Source organism: Oryctolagus cuniculus, chromosome 16 (genome assembly GCF_051225735.1).
Source record: "Oryctolagus cuniculus isolate XC-2025 breed Fujian yellow rabbit chromosome 16, ASM5122573v1, whole genome shotgun sequence".
Classification (NCBI taxonomy): Eukaryota; Metazoa; Chordata; class Mammalia; order Lagomorpha; family Leporidae; genus Oryctolagus; species Oryctolagus cuniculus.
The window spans coordinates 2,168,995-2,195,690 of record NC_142882.1 but is presented as its reverse complement, the minus strand read 5'-3'; the positions used below and the strand labels follow the sequence as shown (position 1 = coordinate 2,195,690).

At 67.2% G+C, this 26,696-nt stretch overlaps 1 protein-coding gene across 1 annotated transcript in view; it reads right to left on the bottom strand.

Annotated features, from left to right (window-relative positions):
* Positions 1 to 26,696, bottom strand: part of KDM4B (lysine demethylase 4B) — a 95,283-nt gene that overhangs the window by 7,321 nt on the left and 61,266 nt on the right. Inside the window, 10 exon segments of the mRNA XM_070058683.2 lie at positions 92 to 114; positions 116 to 148; positions 246 to 322; positions 1,201 to 1,423; positions 1,588 to 1,766; positions 2,308 to 2,428; positions 2,560 to 2,993; positions 9,429 to 9,619; positions 9,845 to 9,946; positions 25,906 to 26,102. Of these exon segments, the coding sequence (XP_069914784.2) occupies positions 92 to 114; positions 116 to 148; positions 246 to 322; positions 1,201 to 1,423; positions 1,588 to 1,766; positions 2,308 to 2,428; positions 2,560 to 2,993; positions 9,429 to 9,619; positions 9,845 to 9,946; positions 25,906 to 26,102 (1,580 nt within the window).

Here is a 26,696-nt window from a genome sequence, read left to right as displayed (position 1 = left end):
CCTAAGGGACAGCCGGGACACTGCCGCTCCCAGCCCAGGCCAGGCAGGCAGACGGCCGCTGGGGCCGCTGGGCCCTGGCAGCGCCACCCACCTCCGGTCAGTGGTCATCTGCAGGGGCTCCTCCCCGGAGGTTGCACAGGCAGCACTCCTGCGGGGACAGACGCAGGGCTCAGGGCGGGCCGCAGCCCCAGCGCGCTGGTTCCACCCACCGGGCCCGGCCCCAGCCCCATTGCCACGCGCCTCACCGCAGTCCAGGCGTGGGCTGTGCACCGGGAACACGTCCAGCCCTCGTTAACCAGCTCGGGGCGGACGCCGTAGCAACCTGGAAGACACGGGGCCACCTGAGACCCCCCAGCTGCACAGGGGGTGCGGCCGCCCAGGAGGCAACAGGAGGGCCAGAGACGGCTGGGTGGGGGCCACAGCGGCCACAGTGGCCAGGACGGCGACCCCGCAGAGCCCCCGGGAGGCTGCGCTTCCCCTCCCCCGACACAGCCCGCGCTCAGCTCTGCCGGGACCCGGGGCAGCAGGCCCGCGCCAGGGCAGCCGGGTCCAGCCTCAGCTGCGGGGCCATTTCAGCAGCCGCGAGCCGGGCTCCCTCTGAGCCTGGCCAGAGATCTGAAACGGGGAGGCGCTGGGTCAGCTGCAGAGGGAGGGCGGGGGCACTGCAGCCCACGGGCTCTCAGGGGCGGCCCCCACACCCCACACCCTGCGGGCAGCAGGAGGTGGACCTGGGAGCACCAGGCCTGGCTCCTGTCCCCGCCCCACAAGCTCCCTGTCTCAAACCCAGGCCCAGTGCTGCGGGCAGACCGGCCGGCCGCCCCGGGAGGGAACCGGTGAGAGGGGGGCTGCCCCTGGCCGAGCGCAGACCTCTGCCCTGATGCCCAGTCTCCCGTCTGCTCCCGCGCCTGCACCGCCATGGGGTGGGGGTCATCCTCCGGGTCAGCCCCCTGCGGTCACCTCACGGCCCAGCTCCGAGTAACAGGCAGGGGAGGGCAGGGCTCGGGCCCCAGCTCTGTCCTCCCTGAGCCAGGCCCTCGCCCACCCCGTGCGCGGTGTCCCTGCTCCACAGCGGTGCTCGGGCCCCCGCTGCACGGCACGGAGCCCAGGGAGCTTCCGGGGCCCTGCCCCGCGTCCAGTCGCCCCAGGACAGGGACGGGCGGCCCCCCCCCGGCCCCAGGGAGCACACAGCCCGCCACTCACTGGCGTGCACCTGCAGGCAGCACTTGGCGCAGGCGATGAGCGGGCTGGTGCCGTCGTCGCCGACGCACGAGTTGGCGGGCAGTGGCTCGGTGTTCTCGCCGCTGCAGGCGAAGCACATCTCGGGGATGAGCGGCCGCGTCTTCCGGCCGCTTCTGGAAGGCGGTGTGGCTGAGGGGCCCTCCCCGAGGGAGGCCGGGGGCGCCTCCTTCTCGGCCTGTAGGGACTGGGCGGGGGGGCCGCTGTCAGAGGCCGACCCAGGCCGGGGACGCCCGAGCCCAGGGGGCCCTTAGGGCCCACCCTGGCCTCTCACAGGGTCACGCGCAGGCGCGAGGCCCGCGGCGGCCGGAGTTCAGGGGGCACAGCTCCCGCCGGCCGTGGATCGCTCACCTGGCTGTACGGGTAGAAGAGGGTGCAGACGGCGCAGTAGGGCTCCGCGAGGGCGGCCGCCGCGTTGAGCTTGCGCTCGGCCTGGAAGCTGGCTGCCTGGTTCCTCCACTGCAGGGACAGCGGGGACCGCGGGGCCTCGGGGTCGCTCACGTCCTCCTCCGCGGAGAAAGGGAACGCTTCTGGGAGAGAGGGCCCGGGAGGGAGGCCTGAGCGCGGGCAAGCCCGTCCGCGGCGGCCACCTCCTCGCGGGGAGGCCCCCGCCAGCACCCGCCCACCTGCCCCCCTTCTGCCTGCTGGTGCGCGGGGCAGCGCCACGCCCGGCTCTGCCTTGCCGGGCCCCACAGCAGGTGTGGTGGTGGCGTGAATGCGCAGGGCCGTGGGGGCGGAGTCAGGAGAGGCCGCCCAGCCCAGGCCTCAGTGTCCCACCCGCCCGGGAGCCTGGGGACGGACCCTGGCCGTGACCCCACACAGGACCCCGAGGGCAGTAAGGAAACTGAGTCACAGGAGGGTGGACGGGGCTTGGAGCCTGGGGTGGGGGCGGGAGCTCTGGGCGGCCCTGGGAGCCCACACTGCCGCGGGCCGCTCTGCTGCTGGGGCCTGGGGGCTGCGTGAGGCAGTCGGGGGCAGGGAGGCCAGGGGGAGTGTGGACGCGGGGCAGGCCGCGCGGGCTGATGGGCAGGGTGGGGGCAGCTGTGGGCCGCGCCCCGGGCCCCGGCTCACCCTCATCGCTGGAGGCCTCCTGCTTGACCACGGACAGCGGGGAGCGTGTGGGCGGCCTGCCCAGGGGGTGGCGCCGGCTCTTCTTGATCTCCACCCTCAGCTTGGGCGACGCGGACGGCACCTGGAACGCGGAAGGAGCCGCCTGTGGGGGCACCGCTGTGGGACCCGGGCCAGAGCTTCCCTGGGGGCCACTCTGGTGTCTGAATCCACGCGCGTGAACAGCCCACGGCGCCCACGGCCCCCACGGCCTACCTGTGCCTCGCCAGCCCTGGCCTTGGTCTCCTCCGGCCCCGCCAGCTCCATGGGGGCGGCCTGCTCCTTCCAGGCGGGGTCCTGCGGGTCCTGCTGGCCGGCCGCCCGCTCCCTGTCGGCCCCCGCGCTGGCCCGGGGCACCACGTACAGCATGGGGATGATGGGCCGCGGCTTGACCTCGTGCTCCGCGCCGGGCGCCTCGGGCAGCACCACGTTGAGGGGCGCCCGTGGGGGGCTCTCCTCTGCAGTCCCAGGGCCTGGGGCCAGCACCGGGGGCTCCAGTGGGGGTGGCAGCCGCAGCCTGTCCTCGGCGGGGAAGGGGGCCGAGGGGGGTGGCAGCGGCTGGGGCGGCAGCTGGGGCGACAGGGGGCTGTGGCTCTTCTTCTTGCGGTCGCTCTTGGCCTTGGCCGGCCGCAGCTTGCCCCGCCCGTCCTCTGTGAGGAGAGAGGACCACAGTGAGAGCGGGCGCTGGGGCCCACGGGGCCCGGCTGGGGTGCGGGCGCCTCCGGAGGCCCCCCGCCAGGCAGGAGTTGGCCCAGGGTCCCCTCCGCAGGCACCCAGAGCACAGAGGCCAGTTCAGGCCACGGCAGCCCAGGGGTGGCTGGAAACGGCCCCCCAGGGCCACCGCACCTCAGCAGCAAGAGGGCCGTGGTGGCTCCTGTGCCACAAGTCTGTGAGGACCACGCATGACGGCCACCAACCAGGGTGACACAGCACAGAGCGGCAGGCGCTTCCGAGTCATGGGGCCTGCCGGGCCTGCGCCCACCACCACCCCAGGGGCCAGCCCGGCCTGTGCCTACCACCACCCCAGGGGCCTGTGTGCACCACCACCCCAGGGGCCAGCTGGGCCTGTGTCCACCACCACCCCAGGGGCCAGCTGGGCCTGTGTCCACCACCACCCAGGGGCCAGCTGGGCCTGTGTCCACCATTACCCCAGGGGCCTGTGCCCACCAACACCCCAGGGGCCTGTGTCTACCACCACCAAGGGGCCAGCTGGGCCTGTGCCCACCAACACCCCAGGGGCCTGTGCCCACCAACACCCCAGGGGCCTGTGCCTACCACCACCCCAGGGGCCAGCTGGGCCTGTGTCCACCACCACCCCAGGGGCCTGTGCCCACCACCACCCCAGGGGCCAGCTGGGCCTGTGTCCACCACCACCCCAGGGGCCATCCGGGCCTGTGTCCACCACCACCCAGGGGCCAACTGGGCCTGTGTCCACCACCACCCCAGGGGCCTGTGTGCACCACCACCCCAGGGGCCAGCTGGGCCTGTGCCCACCACCACCCCAGAGGCCATCCGGGCCTGTGTCCACCACCACTCCAGGGGCCTGTGTCCACCACCACCCCAGGGGCCAGCTGGGCCTGTGTCCACCACCACCCTAGGGGCCTGTGCCTACCACCACCCCAGGGGCCAGCTGGGCCTGTGCCCACCACCACCCCAGAGGCCATCCGGGCCTGTGTCCACCACCACCCCAGGGGCCTGTGCCCACCACCACCCCAGGGGCCAGCCGGGCCTGTGCCCACCACCACCCCAGGGGCCAGCCGGGCCTGTGTGCACCACCACCCCAGGGGCCAGCTGGGCCTGTGTCCACCACCACCCCAGGGGCCAGCTGGGCCTGTGTCCACCACCACCCTAGGGGCCTGTGCCTACCACCACCCCAGGGGCCAGCCGGGCCTGTGCCCACCACCACCCCAGGGGCCAGCCGGGCCTGTGCCCACCACCACCCCAGGGGCCAGCCGGGCCTGTGTGCACCACCACCCCAGGGGCCAGCTGGGCCTGTGTCCACCACCACCCCAGGGGCCAGCCGGGCCTGTGTCCACCACCACCCCAGGGGCCAGCTGGGCCTGTGTCCACCACCCCCCAGGGGCCTGCGCCCACCACCACCCCCAGGGGCCAGCTGGGCCTGTGTCCACCACAACCCCAGGGGCCAGCTGGGCCTGTGTCCACCACAACCCCAGGGGCCTGAGCCCACCACCACCCCAGGCACTGGCAGCAGCGACGTCTCAGACCCCCCCACGCCACACCACGGACGCCCCTTGAGCAGCCACACGAGCCAGTGGGGCCTGGAGGTGGCTCCTGGCCCAGACTCCAGGGAGACCCCCTGACAGGTGGCGGGGAGGGGCCGGGGTCTCTGGGCCAAGGTTGAGTGGGAACGGGGACAGGCAGGGGCCGCAGAGCCTGACTGACAGACACAGCCCCGCCGGGCCAGCCTGCAGAGGACGCAGGGAGGACGGGGACACAGGAGGGGTCCCGGGGGGCCGGGGGCCGGCGTCACCCCAGCGTCCTCCTGAGAGGGGGCCAGGAGAGACTGGGAGAGGCGGCGCTGCCGACTTGCAGGACGGGGGAGGGGCCGCAGTCAGGACAGGCAGAGCGGATTCTCCCCTGGAGGCCCAGCGCGCACCCGCGTCAGCCAGGGAGACCCCGGCAGAGGCCGCCGGCTGTGCTCAGGCCGTGCCCCAGCCTCCTTCACACGCGCACCTGCTGGGGGGCCACAGGAAGCTCACGCCTGTGTGGGCTGCTGAGCCGGGGGGGCGCCTGGGGAGCAGCCTGCAGCCCGGCACGCCGGGGATGCCGGGGACACCAGGGACGGTGGGGACACCAGGGACGCTGGGGATGCCGGGGACACCAGGGACGGTGGGGATGCCGGGGACGGTGGGGACACCGGGGATGGTGGGGACACTGGGGAGGGGACACTGGGGACGTTGGGGACGTTGGGGACGCTGGCGCAGGCCCCACGTGCACATCTCAGGACCCCCCCGCAGGCAGTGACAGTGGCTTACACAGGGCCAAGGGTAGCGGCTGCAGGCCAGGGACCCAGGGCTCCCCCGTGGTGGACTCTGCGCCCACTCGCGGCCGGTCCAGGCTGCTCCCCACCCCGCACCCTGCACCCGAGGAGAGCAGGACCACGTCCATCTCCTGAGGGGCACCCAGTGAGGTCTGCTCCCTCTGTCCACACCGGCCCTCCCGCCAGCCCGCCAAGCCCAGCCACTCGGAGCAAGCCGGCCGCCAGCAGCTGCGAGGTGGCGCCCGCAACCCCGACCCGCGTGACCCGCCCTGTCGCCGGCTCACCTCCACGTGGGGCCCAGGCTGCGCTGACGAGAGCCCCCGGAGTCCTGAGCCAGGCCCCCCAGAGAGGAAGCACCCACGCCTCTGGCCCACAGGCCCCTCGCTGCCCCCTCCAGGTCCCCCTGTGCCGTGCCACGAGGGCAGCCCCGGTGTCCTGGCCCTCCAGGGCACGCTGCAGGCGCGGCTGGCCCCTCGGGTCGCCTGGGCTGGCCCCGCGCTGGACAGAGGCGGCTGTGGGCAGCAGGGGCCGAGAGCCCCACGGCGCAGGAGGCCGCCCGCTGTGGGGGAAGGCGCCCTGACAAGGCCGAGGCCCTGCTGCGGTGGGGGCAGCATTTCTCCCTCTGGGGTGGTGCAAACGCTGAGCGGACGTCATCGAGCCCCAGGACGGGGCCGGTCCCAGCCCGGCACTGCAGCTGACCCTCAGGGCTGGGGGTCACCTGGGTACCGGGGGCTGGCTCCGCAGGGAGGAGGTCCCCGATGGGGTGGCCAGCACGCGGGCAGGGCGGGCGGTGGGGGGGGACACTGGCCGGAGCCCTCAGCAGCAGCGCAGGGGACCCCCTCCCACAGCTCCAAGTGCATGGACGCTAGGCGGGGCCGTGGGGACAGGGACGGGCATCTATGCCGGGAGTGAACCTGGGGGTCCTGGCCTTGCCCACCCCCACCCTCAGGTCTCCCAGGAGCACAGGGGCTGTGGTGAGATGGCTCCAGCCCCTCTGTCTGGGGGCTCCGCGCTGGCAGGGTGAGGCCAGTCCAGCTGCCGGCACTAACGCGCGTCCGCCCATCGGGGAACAGGGACAGGCTCCGAGCCCCCGCTGCCCCACAGCCGCCAGGGCCTCTGACTGAGGGGCCACACGATGCTGCCCCCACAGAGACAAAGCGACGGAGACGCCGGCGCCCTCGGCAGAACACGGACCCTCCCTGCTCTCCCTCACCACCCGAGGCCCGCAGGTCCCCGGAGGCCGGCCCGGGGCCACAGAGGGCAGGAGCCCAGGCCGGGAAGGACTCGGAGGGAAACCGCGGAGGGTGGAGGACCATATCCCGCCCAGCCCAGCGCCAAGACCCGCTGCGGGGCAGGTGCGGGCCTCCGGGCGGGCGCTCACTCAGACGTGGCGGAGGGTCCCGGGTGGGTGGAACGCTGGGTACAGAAGTCCCAGGCAGGAGGCCGCCCACCTCCGGGCCCCACACCTCTCCAAGTCCCTCTCAGAGGAGGGTCAGTGAGGCTGGGCCGTGTGACACTGCGTCCCCAGGGAGGTGGCTCTGCCGTTTCCAAGGCAGCTGCCATCTGACCTAGCCGAGGGCGCACGTGGCCCACGTGGCCGCTGTGGTGCACGGGGACACCGTGGTCTGCCGGGCGGCACTTGGCCCCGGGGAAGCTGGGCCCCCACAAACCGCCCAGCCTCACCAGAGGGGCCGCCTTTGCTCTGGTCTCCGAGCCAGGCACCAGCTGACAGCTGCTCCGGAAATGGGCACGCCGGGGCGAGGGCCCTGCTACCCTGGGGGGAAGCCAGCCCCGCCCAACCCAAGGACAAGGGTGTGTGGGCCAGAGAGGGCGGCCTGGCCAGGGCCCACACCCAGGCCTGGCTCTCCCCACCCCTCACTCGTCTTCCTGTGAGGCCCCGCATGCCCCTGGGCGCCTCTGACCCACAGAGGGGCAGTCACGGGGGCTGACTTCCAGGGAGCACACAGCCCCCGGCCAGCTCAGCTGCTTCTCCCCAGGCCCCCGGGACGCACTCCGCCGGGACCCCCACGAACACCTGCTCGTGAGACGCGCGGCCCCTGTTCTGGAGCCACCCGCGAGAACTCAGTCACGCAGACAGGGTCCGCCCACCCGACGCATCGGCACAGCACGGAACCCCACGTCCCCCAGGCAGCCATGCTGAGCAGCCAAGGTTTGGGGGCCTCTCCCGCCGCCCCAGCAGTCAGCCCCGCTGAGTTGAAGCGCACCCCAAACTCGCCCGCTGCCCCGGAGCCTGCCTGCGGGGAACAAGGCCCGCTGCCGGCCGTGTGACTGAAGCCGTGGCCGCTGGCGAGGGCCCGGCTGTCAAGGGAGCAGCTTGGGCCCGGAAGGCCTGGGCAGTGCAGGCCGCAGCGGGGAGGCCTGGGCCGGAGAGTGTGGGCTTCTGCCACCGAAGCCGCCAGCCGCGGGCCTCCCGCACGCCCGGCGACCTGTCTGCGTGGCCCTGACCCCGAGCCAGGACCACGGAGCTCACGCCGAGGGCCTCCCGGGAGCACGGGCGGCACCCTCCCGGCCTCACCCTGTCCCCACCACAGACAAGGGCTGGCAGTGCATCTGTGTCCCACAGGCAGCAGCGAGTGGCCGGCCACGGGCACGGGCACGTGAGGGCCAGGCCAGGCCTCTCGGGGGCACGTGCGCGGGGCCGTCTGGGAGCCCTGCTGGGCCCCTCTGCCCTGGGGGAGCTCCCCGCTGACCTCGGTCAGGTCCGGGCCGGCAGACTGCTGAGGGCCGGTCTCCCCAGGAGCAGGTGCCCTTAGCGTGGGCGCATTCGCGTCTCCCGCTCCCTGGTTTGTGCCTCGGAGAAAATGTGCCTGAACCACTTCCATCCTGGCGCTTACCAAGTCAGAGGCCCGTGCCGCTGAGACCGGTTCCCAAGCCGCACTGCGGGCCCTGTGCCCGAATCCTCGCGAGCCAGAGGGCACTGGCAGGACGCGGGGAGGGCTCGGCGGCAGGAGAGGCCCCGGGAGATCGGGGGTGGGAGGCTCAGAGAGCTGCTGGCCCGGGCCGCGAGCCCAGGGCTGTGTCGCCTCCTGCGGCCGGGGAGGGCGGGGCCCAGCTTAGCCCAGGGGTCCCCGTCAGGCTCCTGACTCGGTGCTGTGAGAGCCGAGGGGTGGCTGTGGTGGGAGGGAGGCTCCCCACACACGTCAGGGCCCGTGATGCACCCATGCTCACGGGGTCCTGCCCGCCTGGCGCCCCGCCTCCACGCTGTCCCTGCGCGGCCTGGGCTAGGAGGGGCTGTGCCGCACACCAGGGACGCTCACACCTGGGATGGGGGGTCCACCTCGCCCTCCTCCACCAAGGGGACGCTGGGGCAGCGCGCCCGGCTCAGGGCTCCGCCTCCCGCCAGCGCGCCCCAGGAAGCGGCCAGGACGGTGGTGCGGTCACGAAGCTGAGTCCCTGCCCTCACACGGGAGCCCCGGCTGCCCCTCCAGCTCCCAGCTCAGCCCTGGCCACCGCAGGGTCTGGGGCGCGACCCGGCCAGCAGGCCCTGTCCCTGTCTCCCCGAGGAGTGAGGACGCACACGCTTTCCGAGTGCGCGCGGCTGGCTTCACGCAGAGCACCGTCTGGAGGTGCCGCCCGCCGGGGAGGCTGGGGTGATCGGATCCCGCGCCCTCGAGCCCGCCGTCCCCGATGGCTCATGTGTTTCCTGCGTGGGGGACCCGTCCACGCGGGCAACCCCCTTCAGCCAGGCCCCCGCTCCCTGTCCTCACCGCTGGGCGCCCACGGAGGGAGGGGCAGCCCCCGGGGCCTCTCGCCCGAACTCTGAGTCGGCACCAGACCCCTTCAGGGCCCCGGGGCCTCGTGGGCGACGCCTGGTGGGGGAGAGACTGTTGTGGGGGCGGTCCCAGGGGCTCAGAGGCAAGGCCAGGACGCACGCAGGAGCCTGGGGGCGACCATCAGGGAGACCACGCAACTCTCCCATCTGACGCCGCCGCTCCGCGTCCCGGCCCAGGCTGCCCGTCAGGGACCTCCTCCTGCTACCTTCAGACACCCGGCCCCGGCCCGGGAGAGCGGCACACAGGCTCCAGGCGGGAGCCAGGCACCAGGGCAGCCTGCTGGGGCTCACCTTCCGCGCCCTCACGGCCCGCCAGCGGCTGCGGCTCCTCCTCCTCCTCCTCGGGGTCGGCCTCCTGCGTGGCCTCCTCCTTCAGGCTGCCTGCCGCCTCCTCCAGGGGGGCCGCCCCGGCCGCCCCTTCGCCCGGGGACTTGGGGTCTTCGGGCTTGGACTTCTTGGGCTGCGTCCGTTTTCTGTGAGACCTGGGGAAGGAGACCGGTCAGGCAGGGCAGAGACCGGCGGGACAGAGCCCCCCCCCGCCCCCCCGAGTGCCAGCTCCACAGCAGGGGCAGCGGCCCGGGCAGGGCTCGCCGAGGGGGGGGCGGGGGAGGGGGCCGTGTCAAGCGGGGATGCTGATGGTGGCTGGAGATGGAAGCCAGCGGACGCGGGATGGACGCGGGGGCCTGGACGGAACGGAAGACACTTACGCCAGCCCCGGCCTCCTGGTCTGCTCCCTCTTCCTCTCTACGCTCGGGTTCCTCTCCGCCTCAGCCTTTCTCCAGTGTCTGTTTTCCTTCAGACTAATTTGTCTAGAACGTAAACGCGGGGGTTGTTCTCCAGCGCGGGCACGGCTGCCCAGGACGCCTCTGCGCGGGCCTCTCTGCAGCCCCTGCGGGCGCGGGCGCTCCGGGCACACGCGCGGCTCCCCGGGCCTGCGCGGTGTCCCGGGGCCTCGAGGGCCTCCCTGTGCCGGGACGCCCGGCCTGGGCCAGAGCTGTAGCCAGGCCCAGGTGACAGAGCCAGCTTGGGGCCTGCAGGCCCGGCTCAGCGTCTCGGGGAGGCGCGGGAGAAGGGGTGGCCCAGCCTAGGGAAGAAGGGAGAGGCGGGCGAGCCTGCAGACGCGTGCTGGGCCCTTCCAGGTCTCCTGAGACGGGGGCGGGGCGGGGCGGGCGGCTCCCCAACCTCGGGGAGGCGGGAAAGCCAGGCCTGGGCAGGGGGCACCTGCACCCCTGATGGCCCCACGTGCTGCAGCGGCGGCAGCACCCTCCACCTGAGGCCCGAGCCGGTCCTGCCTGACCCCGCCCCCCAGAGCGACCCCTAGACCTTGCTCCTCACTCCCTGTGGCCCGAGTCCCCGCCCCCCCCCCCCCCCGCGATGGCAGTGGCATGAACGTCACAAGATGACCAGCGGCAGGAAGCGGGGTGCATGGGCGGGGGCACGGACCACATACACGGGGTGCACACACAGGGTGGCTGCAGGGCCCAGGCGTGGGATGGGGTCATCAACACAGGGCGGAGGAGGGGAAGGCGCCAGCGGGACCCTCTCGGGTCTCCCCCAGGAGCAGCACCCAGCACTCGGGACCGCCAGCCCCAGGCTCCCCCGTGTGTGGGAGATGCCGGGACGTGGCAGGGACTGGGGAGCTGGCACTGGGCCCCAACGGTCATCGCCCCAAGGCCGCGGCCCGGGAAGGCGGCCGGGTCCCTGCAGCCCGTCGAGGCCTTGTCCGGCTGCGACTCACCTGGCCTCGGCGCCCCCTCTGGCCCGGGCCCAGTTCCCACCCCTGTTCCCATGCCTCCTGTCAGCCCTGGGGCCACTTTTGGCCACCCGCCCCTCCCCCACAGCCCCCACGCACCGTCTGCCCCACCGAGCCCCAGGCAGCCCTGGTGCCCCCCAGGCAGCGCGGCGGCACCCCAGGCCAAGACCCCTGGGCCCTGCCCGGAGGACGCAGGTGTGCAGACCCTGAGAAGGCCACGCCGGGAAGGAGCCTCCAGCCGGGAGGATGCTGTGGGAGACCAGGCCGCGGCGGCGTCCCCAGGGAGCGGCACAGGCCTCGGCCGCTCTGCGCCTCGCTCACCCCGTCGTCCCAGCTGGGCTGGGCCCAGAACCCTAAGGTGTGGCTGTCCCCTGCCAGTGGCTTCCGTGGCCCAGGGTCCGCGCCGCGTTCACCACTCTGTTGAGGCGGGCCTGCTGCGCGCCCCTCCTCCGCGGGAGGCCTGGGTCTCTGGGAGTCTGCGAGCCCCCGCCTGCTCCCTGGCGCCGGCTGCCCTCCGGCTCGCTCCTCGGGGGCTCCCCTGCCCAGGTCCTGTCCTCGCTGCCCAGCCCCCTTGGTTCCCGCCCTCGTCCAGCGGCAGCACCGCAGGATGGAGACGGTGGGCCCTGGGCCCTGGCGCAAGCCGGTGGTCGTGGCCAGGCACAGGCTCCTGCGAGAGCCGCTCTCCCCATCGGGGACACGGATCTGTATCCACTGGGTCACGTCCCAAACAGCTGAGCGGCCACGGCTGGGCCAGGCTGAAGCGGAGCCGGGGCGCCATCCGACGCGGGCCGTCTGCAGCAGGAAGCAGCGGGACTGCAGCCGTCGGCGTCGCCGAGCGTGGCCTCCCGCCTGTGCCGCGGCGCCAGCCCCGTCCGCCCCCGCGCTCCTCCCGGCCTTCTCAGCGCCGTGGGCTCCAGGAGCTCCTGTTTCCGGCACAGGTTCTTCCGTCAGATGCAGGGCCGGTTTCCGGGCGCCCTGCCCCAGGGTCTGCCTTCGCCGAGGCCCCGTGTGTCCACCAGAGCGCCCCCAGATGCGCCGTTCATCCTGTGCGAGAGCCTGCGGCAGGCCTGGGAGCGGGCAGCAGCCCCGCGGCCCGTGAGGGCGCCTTGCTCCGCCGGCCACTGTTACCGGGAGAGGACGGCCCAGGCGGGCTGCCACCGCCCTCCGCCCTCCGCCCTCCACCGCGGCGTGGTGCCGTGTCAGCAGGCCCTCGCCCCTTTGCTGGGCTCCTCCTGCATGCAGGCCTGCAGGTGCCGACCCGTGTCTGGACACTGGGCCGTCCACAGCCCTGTGGCCTGGGCCAGCTCCCCTGCGCCCCGGCAGGTTTCTCGGTGCTGCGCCATCACGCGTCCCCACGCTGGGGGGCTGTCAGTCTCCACTGCGAAGCAGCAGGCACCCCTGCGACGGCGCGAGGCGGGAGGGGGCACCTGCCCGGCAGCCCCACAGCAGGCAGGCGGCTGTGGGCGCGTCCCACTCCGCAGACGGCGGCCAGGCGGCCTCTGGGCTTCAGGTACCGGGGCAGCCGTGCGGAGGTCAGCACGCCGGGCCCTCGGACAGGTCTGCCTCCCGCTCGGCACCCTGACCTGAGACGGGGGCCTGGTGGTGAGCAACTCCACCTCCAAGGCGCCGGAGAGCAGGGTCAGCGGCAGAGAGGCCTGGTGGGCGCTCAGCGAGTCCCTCGGGCTCCAAGCCCCTGGAGGCCAGCGGGGCCTGCCCTGCACAGCGGGCACCGTGTCCACAGCCGGCAGTGGGGACGAGGCCACAGCCCATCCGAAGCGCGGGCCCGGGCCCACCCCAGGCTTACAGGGGGCTGGGCATGGGGAGGCGGCTGCCTGTCTAGGGAGGGGCCTAGTCACGGGTCAGGCCCCGGGGTCACAGTCGTTGGCCAGCAGAGCGTGGGGGCCGAGCTCTGGGAGCAAGCAGGGGTGGGGGAGGGGTCTGCACCTGCCACACACGTGGGTGACCGCAGTCTTCACGGCCCTTGTTGGCAGCAACAAGGAGACCAGAGGGGAATGTCCCCACGCGTGGACGCGAGCGAGCGTGCGGGGACACTGGACAGCACGGCGCTGGCCCACCTGCCGAGGGCAGACAGCGGGGGCCGGCCAGGCACAGGCATGGGGCAAGGCTGCAGCTGTGGCCTGGGGGAAGCCTCGTCGGCCCCGTGCGAGGGCGACATGCCCGCCAGACACGCCGGCAGCACACCTCCCGAGCTGCGATGGCTCCCAGCCAGGGGCGCCGGCAGCGTCTGGGGACAGGGTGCTGCCGCGGGGAGCGCGATGGCCCTGCCCGGAGAGCACACAGGACCCGGGGGACGCAGCCACCAGGTCCAGCGCGGCCCCCACCGCAGGGTGCTCACACCGCCCCGATCAACCCTCAGAAGGGCCGAGCGCAGAGACCCGCACGGCTACGCAGCTCGGCGCGGGGAGGCCCGGGCGGGGGCGTGGGGCTTGGGGTCTGGGCGGGAGGCACGCAGTCAGCCTCGCTGGAGCAAAGCCCCAGGACGTGAGAACAACACCAAAACAACACCAAAACCAGGAACTCGGCCCTCTCCCCACACTGAAGGCTCCAGGGAACCCTCCCCAGGGCGCAGCTGCGGGGGCTCCTCCGCGCATGCGCACGGCGATGGCTCATGGCTCCGCTCCCAGGGCGGCGCGGACGGACAGCCTGGGCCTCGTGCTGCGGCCTGGGCTGCGGAAGGCGGGGCTGCGGCTGAGGCGAGCCCGGTGGCCAGGCCGCGGCGTCTCTGCCCCTCCCCGGGCAGCTCCAGATCACCCTTCCAGCCCGACCACGCGGCCACAGGCGCCTGTGTCCTGGCAGCCTGCTCCGAGGACAAACCAGCCTGGCCACAGCCCATTCAGCGCCAGGCAAGCCGCGGCCGCCGGGCAGGTGCCACGCATGGGCGCTACCAGGAGCCGCACCGGGAGCCGGGCCACAGAGCTGCTTCCACGGGCGGAGCCGCAGGACAGCAAAGGGCCACCACGGGAACCCAGCCGAGGGACACGGGACAGGGACACCCACAGCCCTCACACACACTGACACAGGACACACACAGCCTTCACACACACTGACACAGGACACCCACAGCCCTCACACACACTGACACAGGACACCCACAGTCCTCACACACACTGACAGGACACCCACAGCCCTCACAGAGACACTGACACAGGACACCCCACAGCCCTCACACACACTGACACAGGACACCCCACAGCCCTCACACACACTGACACAGGACACACCACAGCCCTCACAGAGACACTGACAGAGGACACCCACAGCCCTCACACACACTGACACAGGACACCCACAGCCCTCACACACACTGACACAGGACACCCACAGCCCTCACACACACTGACACAGGACACCCACAGCCCTCACACACACTGACACAGGACACCCACAGCCCTCACACACACTGACACAGGACACCCACAGCCCTCACACACACTGACACAGGACACCCCACAGCCCTCACACACACTGACACAGGACACCCACAGCACTCACACACAGTGACACAGGACACCCCACAGCCCTCACACACACTGACACAGGACACCCACAGCCCTCACACTCACTCACACAGGACACCCCACATCCTCACACACACTGACACAGGACACCCACAGTCCTCACAGAGACACTGACACAGGACACCCACAGCCCTCACACGCACTGACACAGGACACCCCACAGCCCTCACACACACTGACACAGGACACCCCACAGCCCTCACACTCACTGACACAGGACACCCCACAGTCCTCACAGAGACACTGACACAGGACACCCACAGCCCTCACACACACTGAAACAGGACACCCCACAGCCCTCACACACACTGACACAGGACACCCCACAGTCCTCACACACACTGACACAGCACACCCACAGCCCTCACACTCACTGACACAGGACACCCACAGCCCTCACAGAGACACTGACACAGGACACCCCACAGTCCTCACAGAGACACTGACACAGGACACCCCACATCCTCACACACACTGACACAGGACACCCACAGCCCTCACACACACTGACACAGGACACCCCACAGCCCTCACACACACTGACACAGGACACCCCACAGTCCTCACACACACTGACACAGGACACCCCACAGTCCTCACACACACTGACACAGGACACCCACATCCTCACACACACTGACACAGGACACCCCACAGCCCTCACACACACTGACACAGGACACCCACAGCCCTCACACACACTGACACAGGACACCCCACAGTCCTCACTGACACAGGACACCCCACAGCCCTCACACACACTGACACAGGACACCCCACAGCCCTCACACACACTGACACAGGACACCCCACAGCCCTCACACACACTGACACAGGACACCCCACAGTGCTCACACACACTGACACAGGACACCCCACAGCCCTCACACACACTGACACAGGACACCCCACAGTCCTCACAGAGACACTGACACAGGACACCCCACATCCTCACACACACTGACACAGGACACCCACAGCCCTCACACACACTGACACAGGACACCCCACAACCGTCACAAACACTGACACAGGACACCCACAGCCCTCACACACACTGACACAGGACACCCCACAGCCCTCACACACACTGACACAGGACACCCCACAGCCCTCACACACATTGTACAGAACACTCCACCGCCCTTACACACACTGACACAGGACACCCACATCCTCACACACACTGACACAGGACACCCCACAGCCCTCATACACACTGACACAGGACACCCCACATCCCTCACACACACTGACACAGGACACCCCACAGCCGTCACAAACACTGACACAGGACACCCCACAGCCGTCACAAACACTGACACAGGACACCCCACAGCCCTCACACACACTGACACAGGATACCCCACAGTCCTCACAGAGACACTGACACAGGGCACCCCAGAGTCCTCACACACACTGACACAGGACACCCCACAGCCGTCACACACACTGACACAGGACACCCACAGCCCTCACACACACTGACACAGGACACCCCACAGCCCTCACACACACTGACACAGGACACCCCACAGCCCTCACACACACTGACACAGGACACCCCACAGCCTTCACACACACTGACACAGGACACCCCACAGTCCTCACACACACTGACACAGGACACCCCACAGCTGTCACAAACACTGACACAGGACACCCCACAGCCCTCACACACACTGACACAGGACACCCCACAGCCCTCACACACACTGACACAGGACACCCCACAGCCCTCACACTCACTGACACAGGACACCCCACAGTCCTCACAGAGACACTGACACAGGACACCCACAGCCCTCACACACACTGACACAGGACACCCCACAGCCCTCACACTCACTGACACAGGACACCCACAGCCCTCACACACACTGACACAGGACACCCCAAAGTCCTCACACACACTGACACAGCACACCCACAGCCCTCACACTCACTGACACAGGACACCCACAGCCCTCACAGAGACACTGACACAGGACACCCCACAGTCCTCACAGAGACACTGACACAGGACACCCCACATCCTCACAGAGACACTGACACAGGGCACCCCACAGCCCTCACACACACTGACACAGGACACCCCACAGCCCTCACACACACTGACACAGGACACCCCACAGTCCTCACACACACTGACACAGGACACCCACAGCCCTCACACACACTGACACAGGACACTCCACAGTCCTCACAGAGACACTGACACAGGACACCCCACATCCTCACACACACTGACACAGGACACTCCACAGTCCTCACAGAGACACTGACACAGGACACCCCACATCCTCACACACACTGACACAGGACACCCACAGCCCTCACACACACTGACACAGGACACCCACAGCCCTCACAGAGACACTGACACAGGACACCCACAGCCCTCACACACACTGACACAGGACACCCCACAGCCCTCACACACACTGACACAGGACACCCCACAGCCCTCACACACATTGTACAGAACACCCCACAGTCCTCACACACACTGACACAGGACACCCCACAGCCGTCACAAACACTGACACAGGACACCCACAGCCCTCACACACACTGACACAGGACACCCACAGCCCTCACACACACTGACACAGGACACCCCACAGCCCTCACACTCACTGACACAGGACACCCCACAGTCCTCACAGAGACACTGACACAGGACACTCACAGCCCTCACACACACTGACACAGGACACCCCACATCCTCACACACACTGACACAGGACACCCCACAGCCCTCACACACACTGACACAGGACACCCACAGCCCTCACACACACTGACACAGGATACCCATATCCCTCACACACACTGACACAGGACACCCCACAGCCCTCACACACACTGACACAGGACACCCCACAGTCCTCACACACATTGTACAGAACACTGCACAGCCCTCACACACACTGACACAGGACACCCCACAGCCCTCACACACACTGACACAGGACACCCACAGCCCTCACAGAGACACTGACACAGGACACCCCCAGCCCTCACACACACTGACACAGGACACCCCACAGCCCTCACACACACTGACACAGGACACCCCACAGCCCTCACACACACTGACACAGGACACCCCACAGCCCTCACACACACTGACACAGGACACCCACAGCCCTCACACACACTGACACAGGGCACCCCACAGTCCTCACAGAGACACTGACACAGGGCACCCCACAGTCCTCACACACACTGATACAGGACACCCCACAGCCCTCACACACACTGACACAGGACACCCCACAGCCCTCACACACACTGACACAGGACACCCCACAGTGCTCACACACACTGACACAGGACACCCACAGTCCTCACACACACTGACACAGGACACCCCACAGTCCTCACACACACTGACACAGGACACCCCACAGTCCTCACAGAGACACTGACACAGGACACCCCACATCCTCACACACACTGACACAGGACACCCACAGCCCTCACACACACTGACACAGGACACCCCACAACCGTCACAAACACTGACACAGGACACCCACAGCCCTCACACACACTGACACAGGACACCCCACAGCCCTCACACACACTGACACAGGACACCCCACAGCCCTCACACACATTGTACAGGACACCCCACAGCCCTCATACACACTGACACAGGACACCCCACAGTCCTCACACACACTGACACAGGACACCCCACAGCCGTCACAAACACTGACACAGGACACCCCACAGCCCTCACACACACTGACACAGGACACCCCACAGCCCTCACACACACTGACACAGGACACCCCACAGCCCTCACACACACTGACACAGGACACCCCACAGCCCTCACACACACTGACACAGGACACCCCACAGCTGTCACACACACTGACACAGGACTCCCACAGCCCTCACAGAGACACTGACACAGGACACCCACAGCCCTCACACACACTGACACAGGACACCCACAGTCCTCACACACACTGACACAGGACACCCCACAGCCCTCACACACACTGACACAGGACACCCACAGTCCTCATACACACTGATACAGGACACCCCACAGCCCTCACACACACTGACACAGGACACCCACAGCCCTCACAGAGACACTGACACAGGACACCCCACAGTCCTCACACACTGACACAGGACACCCCACAGTCCTCACAGAGACACTGACACAGGACACCCCACAGTCCTCACAGAGACACTGACACAGGACACCCCACAGCCCTCACACACACTGACACAGGACACCCCACAGCCCTCACACACACTGACACAGGACACCCACAGCCCTCACACACACTGACACAGGACACCCCACAGCCCTCACAGAGACACTGACACAGGGCACCCCAGAGTCCTCACACACTGACACAGGACACCCACAGCCCTCACAGAGACACTGACACAGGACACCCACAGCCCTCACACACACTGACACAGGACACCCACAGTCCTCACACACACTGACACAGGACACCCCACAGCCCTCACACACACTGACACAGGACACCCACAGTCCTCATACACACTGACACAGGACACCCCACAGCCCTCACACACACTGACACAGGACACCCACAGCCCTCACACACACTGACACAGGACACCCCACAGTCCTCACAGAGACACTGACACAGGGCACCCCACAGCCCTCACACACACTGACACAGGACACCCCACAGCCCTCACACACACTGACACAGGACACCCCACAGTCCTCACACACACTGACACAGGACACCCCACAGTCCTCACAGAGACACTGACACAGGACACCCCACATCCTCACACACACTGACACAGGACACCCACAGCCCTCACACACACTGACACAGGACACCCCACAACCGTCACAAACACTGACACAGGACACCCACAGCCCTCACACACACTGACACAGGACACCCCACAGCCCTCACACACACTGACACAGGACACCCCACAGCCCTCACACACATTGTACAGGACACCCCACAGCCCTCATACACACTGACACAGGACACCCCACAGTCCTCACACACACTGACACAGGACACCCCACAGCCCTCACACACACTGACACAGGACACCCCACAGCTGTCACACACACTGACACAGGACTCCCACAGCCCTCACAGAGACACTGACACAGGACACCCACAGCCCTCACACACACTGACACAGGACACCCACAGTCCTCACACACACTGACACAGGACACCCCACAGCCCTCACACACACTGACACAGGACACCCACAGTCCTCATACACACTGATACAGGACACCCCACAGCCCTCACACACACTGACACAGGACACCCACAGCCCTCACAGAGACACTGACACAGGACACCCCACAGTCCTCACACACTGACACAGGACACCCCACAGTCCTCACAGAGACACTGACACAGGACACCCCACAGTCCTCACAGAGACACTGACACAGGACACCCCACAGCCCTCACACACACTGACACAGGACACCCCACAGCCCTCACACACACTGACACAGGACACCCACAGCCCTCACACACACTGACACAGGACACCCCACAGCCCTCACAGAGACACTGACACAGGGCACCCCAGAGTCCTCACACACTGACACAGGACACCCACAGCCCTCACAGAGACACTGACACAGGACACCCACAGCCCTCACACACACTGACACAGGACACCCACAGTCCTCACACACACTGACACAGGACACCCCACAGCCCTCACACACACTGACACAGGACACCCACAGTCCTCATACACACTGACACAGGACACCCCACAGCCCTCACACACACTGACACAGGACACCCACAGCCCTCACACACACTGACACAGGACACCCCACAGTCCTCACAGAGACACTGACACAGGGCACCCCACAGCCCTCACACACACTGACACAGGACACCCCACAGCCCTCACACACACTGACACAGGACACCCCACAGCTGTCACAAACACTGACACAGGACACCCCACAGCCCTCACACACACTGACACAGGACACCCCACAGCCTTCACACACACTGACACAGGACACCCACAGCCCTCACACACACTGACATAGGACACCCCACAGTCCTCACACACACTGACACAGGACACCCCACAGCCCTCACACACACTGACACAGGACACCCCACATCCCTCACACACACTGACACAGGACACCCCACAGCCCTCACACACACTGACACAGGACACCCACAGCCCTCACACACACTGACACAGGACACCCCACAGTCCTCACACACATTGTACAGAACACCCCACAGTCCTCACACACACTGACACAGGACACCCCACAGCTGTCACAAACACTGACACAGGACACCCCACAGCCCTCACACACACTGACACAGGACACCCCACAGCCCTCACACACACTGACACAGGACACCCCACAGCCCTCACACTCACTGACACAGGACACCCCACAGTCCTCACAGAGACACTGACACAGGACACGCACAGCCCTCACACACACTGACACAGGACACCCCACAGCCCTCACACTCACTGACACAGGACACCCACAGCCCTCACACACACTGACACAGGACACCCCAAAGTCCTCACACACACTGACACAGCACACCCACAGCCCTCACACTCACTGACACAGGACACCCACAGCCCTCACAGAGACACTGACACAGGACACCCCACAGTCCTCACAGAGACACTGACACAGGACACCCCACATCCTCACAGAGACACTGACACAGGGCACCCCACAGCCCTCACACACACTGACACAGGACACCCCACAGCCCTCACACACACTGACACAGGACACCCCACAGTCCTCACACACACTGACACAGGACACCCACAGCCCTCACACACACTGACACAGGACACTCCACAGTCCTCACAGAGACACTGACACAGGACACCCCACATCCTCACACACACTGACACAGGACACTCCACAGTCCTCACAGAGACACTGACACAGGACACCCCACATCCTCACACACACTGACACAGGACACCCACAGCCCTCACACACACTGACACAGGACACCCACAGCCCTCACAGAGACACTGACACAGGACACCCACAGCCCTCACACACACTGACACAGGACACCCCACAGCCCTCACACACACTGACACAGGACACCCCACAGCCCTCACACACATTGTACAGAACACCCCACAGTCCTCACACACACTGACACAGGACACCCCACAGCCGTCACAAACACTGACACAGGACACCCACAGCCCTCACACACACTGACACAGGACACCCACAGCCCTCACACACACTGACACAGGACACCCCACAGCCCTCACACTCACTGACACAGGACACCCCACAGTCCTCACAGAGACACTGACACAGGACACTCACAGCCCTCACACACACTGACACAGGACACCCCACATCCTCACACACACTGACACAGGACACCCCACAGCCCTCACACACACTGACACAGGACACCCACAGCCCTCACACACACTGACACAGGATACCCATATCCCTCACACACACTGACACAGGACACCCCACAGCCCTCACACACACTGACACAGGACACCCCACAGTCCTCACACACATTGTACAGAACACTGCACAGCCCTCACACACACTGACACAGGACACCCCACAGCCCTCACACACACTGACACAGGACACCCACAGCCCTCACAGAGACACTGACACAGGACACCCCCAGCCCTCACACACACTGACACAGGACACCCACAGCCCTCACACACACTGACACAGGACACCCCACAGCCCTCACACACACTGACACAGGACACCCCACAGCCCTCACACACACTGACACAGGACACCCACAGCCCTCACACACACTGACACAGGGCACCCCACAGTCCTCACAGAGACACTGACACAGGGCACCCCACAGTCCTCACACACACTGATACAGGACACCCCACAGCCCTCACACACACTGACACAGGACACCCCACAGCCCTCACACACACTGACACAGGACACCCCACAGTGCTCACACACACTGACACAGGACACCCACAGTCCTCACACACACTGACACAGGACACCCCACAGTCCTCACACACACTGACACAGGACACCCCACAGTCCTCACAGAGACACTGACACAGGACACCCCACATCCTCACACACACTGACACAGGACACCCACAGCCCTCACACACACTGACACAGGACACCCCACAACCGTCACAAACACTGACACAGGACACCCACAGCCCTCACACACACTGACACAGGACACCCCACAGCCCTCACACACACTGACACAGGACACCCCACAGCCCTCACACACATTGTACAGGACACCCCACAGCCCTCATACACACTGACACAGGACACCCCACAGTCCTCACACACACTGACACAGGACACCCCACAGCCGTCACAAACACTGACACAGGACACCCCACAGCCCTCACACACACTGACACAGGACACCCCACAGCCCTCACACACACTGACACAGGACACCCCACAGCCCTCACACACACTGACACAGGACACCCCACAGCCCTCACACACACTGACACAGGACACCCCACAGCTGTCACACACACTGACACAGGACTCCCACAGCCCTCACAGAGACACTGACACAGGACACCCACAGCCCTCACACACACTGACACAGGACACCCACAGTCCTCACACACACTGACACAGGACACCCCACAGCCCTCACACACACTGACACAGGACACCCACAGTCCTCATACACACTGATACAGGACACCCCACAGCCCTCACACACACTGACACAGGACACCCACAGCCCTCACAGAGACACTGACACAGGACACCCCACAGTCCTCACACACTGACACAGGACACCCCACAGTCCTCACAGAGACACTGACACAGGACACCCCACAGTCCTCACAGAGACACTGACACAGGACACCCCACAGCCCTCACACACACTGACACAGGACACCCCACAGCCCTCACACACACTGACACAGGACACCCACAGCCCTCACACACACTGACACAGGACACCCCACAGCCCTCACAGAGACACTGACACAGGGCACCCCAGAGTCCTCACACACTGACACAGGACACCCACAGCCCTCACAGAGACACTGACACAGGACACCCACAGCCCTCACACACACTGACACAGGACACCCACAGTCCTCACACACACTGACACAGGACACCCCACAGCCCTCACACACACTGACACAGGACACCCACAGTCCTCATACACACTGACACAGGACACCCCACAGCCCTCACACACACTGACACAGGACACCCACAGCCCTCACACACACTGACACAGGACACCCCACAGTCCTCACAGAGACACTGACACAGGGCACCCCACAGCCCTCACACACACTGACACAGGACACCCCACAGCCCTCACACACACTGACACAGGACACCCCACAGCTGTCACAAACACTGACACAGGACACCCCACAGCCCTCACACACACTGACACAGGACACCCCACAGCCTTCACACACACTGACACAGGACACCCACAGCCCTCACACACACTGACATAGGACACCCCACAGTCCTCACACACACTGACACAGGACACCCCACAGCCCTCACACACACTGACACAGGACACCCCACATCCCTCACACACACTGACACAGGACACCCCACAGCCCTCACACACACTGACACAGGACACCCACAGCCCTCACACACACTGACACAGGACACCCCACAGTCCTCACACACACTGACACAGGACACCCACAGCCCTCACAGAGACACTGACACAGGACACCCACAGCCCTCACACACACTGACACAGGACACCCACAGTCCTCACACACACTGACACAGGACACCCACAGCCCTCACACACACTGACACAGGACACCCACAGCCCTCACACACACTGACACAGGACACCCACAGTCCTCACACACACTGACACAGGACACCCACATCCTCACACACACTGACACAGGACACCCCACAGCCCTCACACACACTGACACAGGACACCCACAGCCCTCACACACACTGACACAGGACACCCACAGCCCTCACACACACTGACACAGGACACCCCACAGCCCTCACACACACTGACACAGGACACCCACAGCCCTCACAGAGACACTGACACAGGACACCCACAGCCCTCACACACACTGACACAGGACACCCACAGCCCTCACACACACTGACACAGGACACCCCACAGCCCTCACACACACTGACACAGGACACCCCACAGCCCTCACACACACTGACACAGGACACCCACAGCCCTCACACACACTGACACAGGGCACCCCACAGTCCTCACAGAGACACTGACACAGGGCACCCCACAGTCCTCACACACACTGATACAGGACACCCCACAGCCCTCACACACACTGACACAGGACACCCCACAGCCCTCACACACACTGACACAGGACACCCCACAGTGCTCACACACACTGACACAGGACACCCACAGTCCTCACACACACTGACACAGGACACCCCACAGTCCTCACACACACTGACACAGGACACCCCACAGTCCTCACACACACTGACACAGGACACCCACAGCCCTCACACACACTGACACAGGACACCCACAGCCCTCACACACACTGACACAGGACATGCTTCTCCGAGGGGGCGTGGCAGACGTGCAGAATGATGACCATGAGGCCGCACAGTCAGGGCAGAATATTCCAGACTGGCTGCAGCCTCACAGAAACCAGTGCCCCGCCCGCCCACCCCTCAGCAGCGAGGACGCTATCGGCGAGTGCGCCCATTCCAGCCCTCAGCGGCGACACCTGTAGCACAAGCCAGCCAGAGACCCAGTGGCTTGGGCGGAGAAGCCACAGCTCGGGGAGCTGGGGAAACGGCCCACAGCGCGTCCACACCAAGCCATTCCACAGAGACCTGCGCCTATCCCACAGCAGCCCCAGCACCGTGTCCCTCCACCGCCTGTCGTCCATGGTGGCCTTCGAGCCGCCACAGCAGGGCGGAGCAGTGGCGACAGACCAGCCAGCAGAGCCGCAGGGAGCCGGCCCGGCCTGCGCACTCCAGGGCTCCCCCCACGGGGCCCTGAACGAAAGCCGCTCTGTGGTGGCCAGGACCTGTCAGACCCTGGAGGCCCAGGCGGCTCCAGGGGACAGGGCCACGCCCCCGCCACAGACTCCCCACGCGCGCTGGGCAGTGACCACGCTGTGGTGCAGGGTGGGGCGACCTCAGCACATGCCCCCAGCCCAGGCCCCGCTGACCGCCCAGGGGCCAAGGCCCACAGCCCGGGGGCACACGGGTGGCCGCCCCGTGGGGCTGGAGGCTCCGATCCAATGCCCCGCACCACAGCCCCAGGCCCAGCCCCCTGGACGGTGTGTGTCACGGCGAGGGGACCCACGGCTCGGCAACACGCAGCGCTCTCACGGACCTGAGGCACACTTGGCCCCCGAAGCAGTGAGCAAGGTGGGGGGAGGGGAGGGGAGAAGCGGGCAGGCGGGCACTCACCTGCGGAGCAGCTTGGCCTTCAGCGAGGCCCGGGAGGCGCTCCAGGAGCTGAGTTCGGGGCTGCTCAGGGCCGTGGGCCGCGTGTGGTCCAGCACCGTGAGGTCCTTGCCCTGCTTCCAGAGCTCGTAGCGCTCGGGCTGCAGGATGCGCACGAAGACGTCCATGGAGATCTTCACCATGTCCTTCCGGCACGTGCACTGCGGGCGGCACGCACGGACCGCTGAGACCCGCGCCCCCCCAAGCTCCCCGCCCCGCAGCTTCCGGCCAGCGGAGCTCCTCCCCCAGGGAGGGAGACCCCAACGTCCCCCACCCGTGGCCCGCAGATGTGACCGGGGCCCTCCCCCGAGTGACGAGCGGGTGAAACGCGGAGCCAGGCCTGGGGTGCAGCTGCTCCCAGTCCACCCCACCCCCCCGCTGCCATGAGGCCACGGGCACCCAGGGCGACCGAGAGGGAGGGGGAGGCAGTGGAGGGACCAGCTGGGCACCGAGAGAAGAAACACCGCCGCCCAGGGCTCCCCACCTACCGGGTTGGGGCACCACGGCAGGCACCAAACCCTGCCCTGGAGGCAGCGCGGGGCTAGGAGTGACGAGGACGGGCACCGCACAGCCCCTGCCCCGACGGCACGGCACCTCCACGTCCTGCACGGGGTGGGGGGCACGAGGGCGGCACCCAGGGTGCACAGGCAGCGGCGTCTGGCTGCGAGGCGCAGCGCTGGGCCAGCACCCTGCCACCGTGCAGGGCCTTCACTGCACCCTGCTTTGGCTGCTGGGGGCAGGACCCCCACAGACGC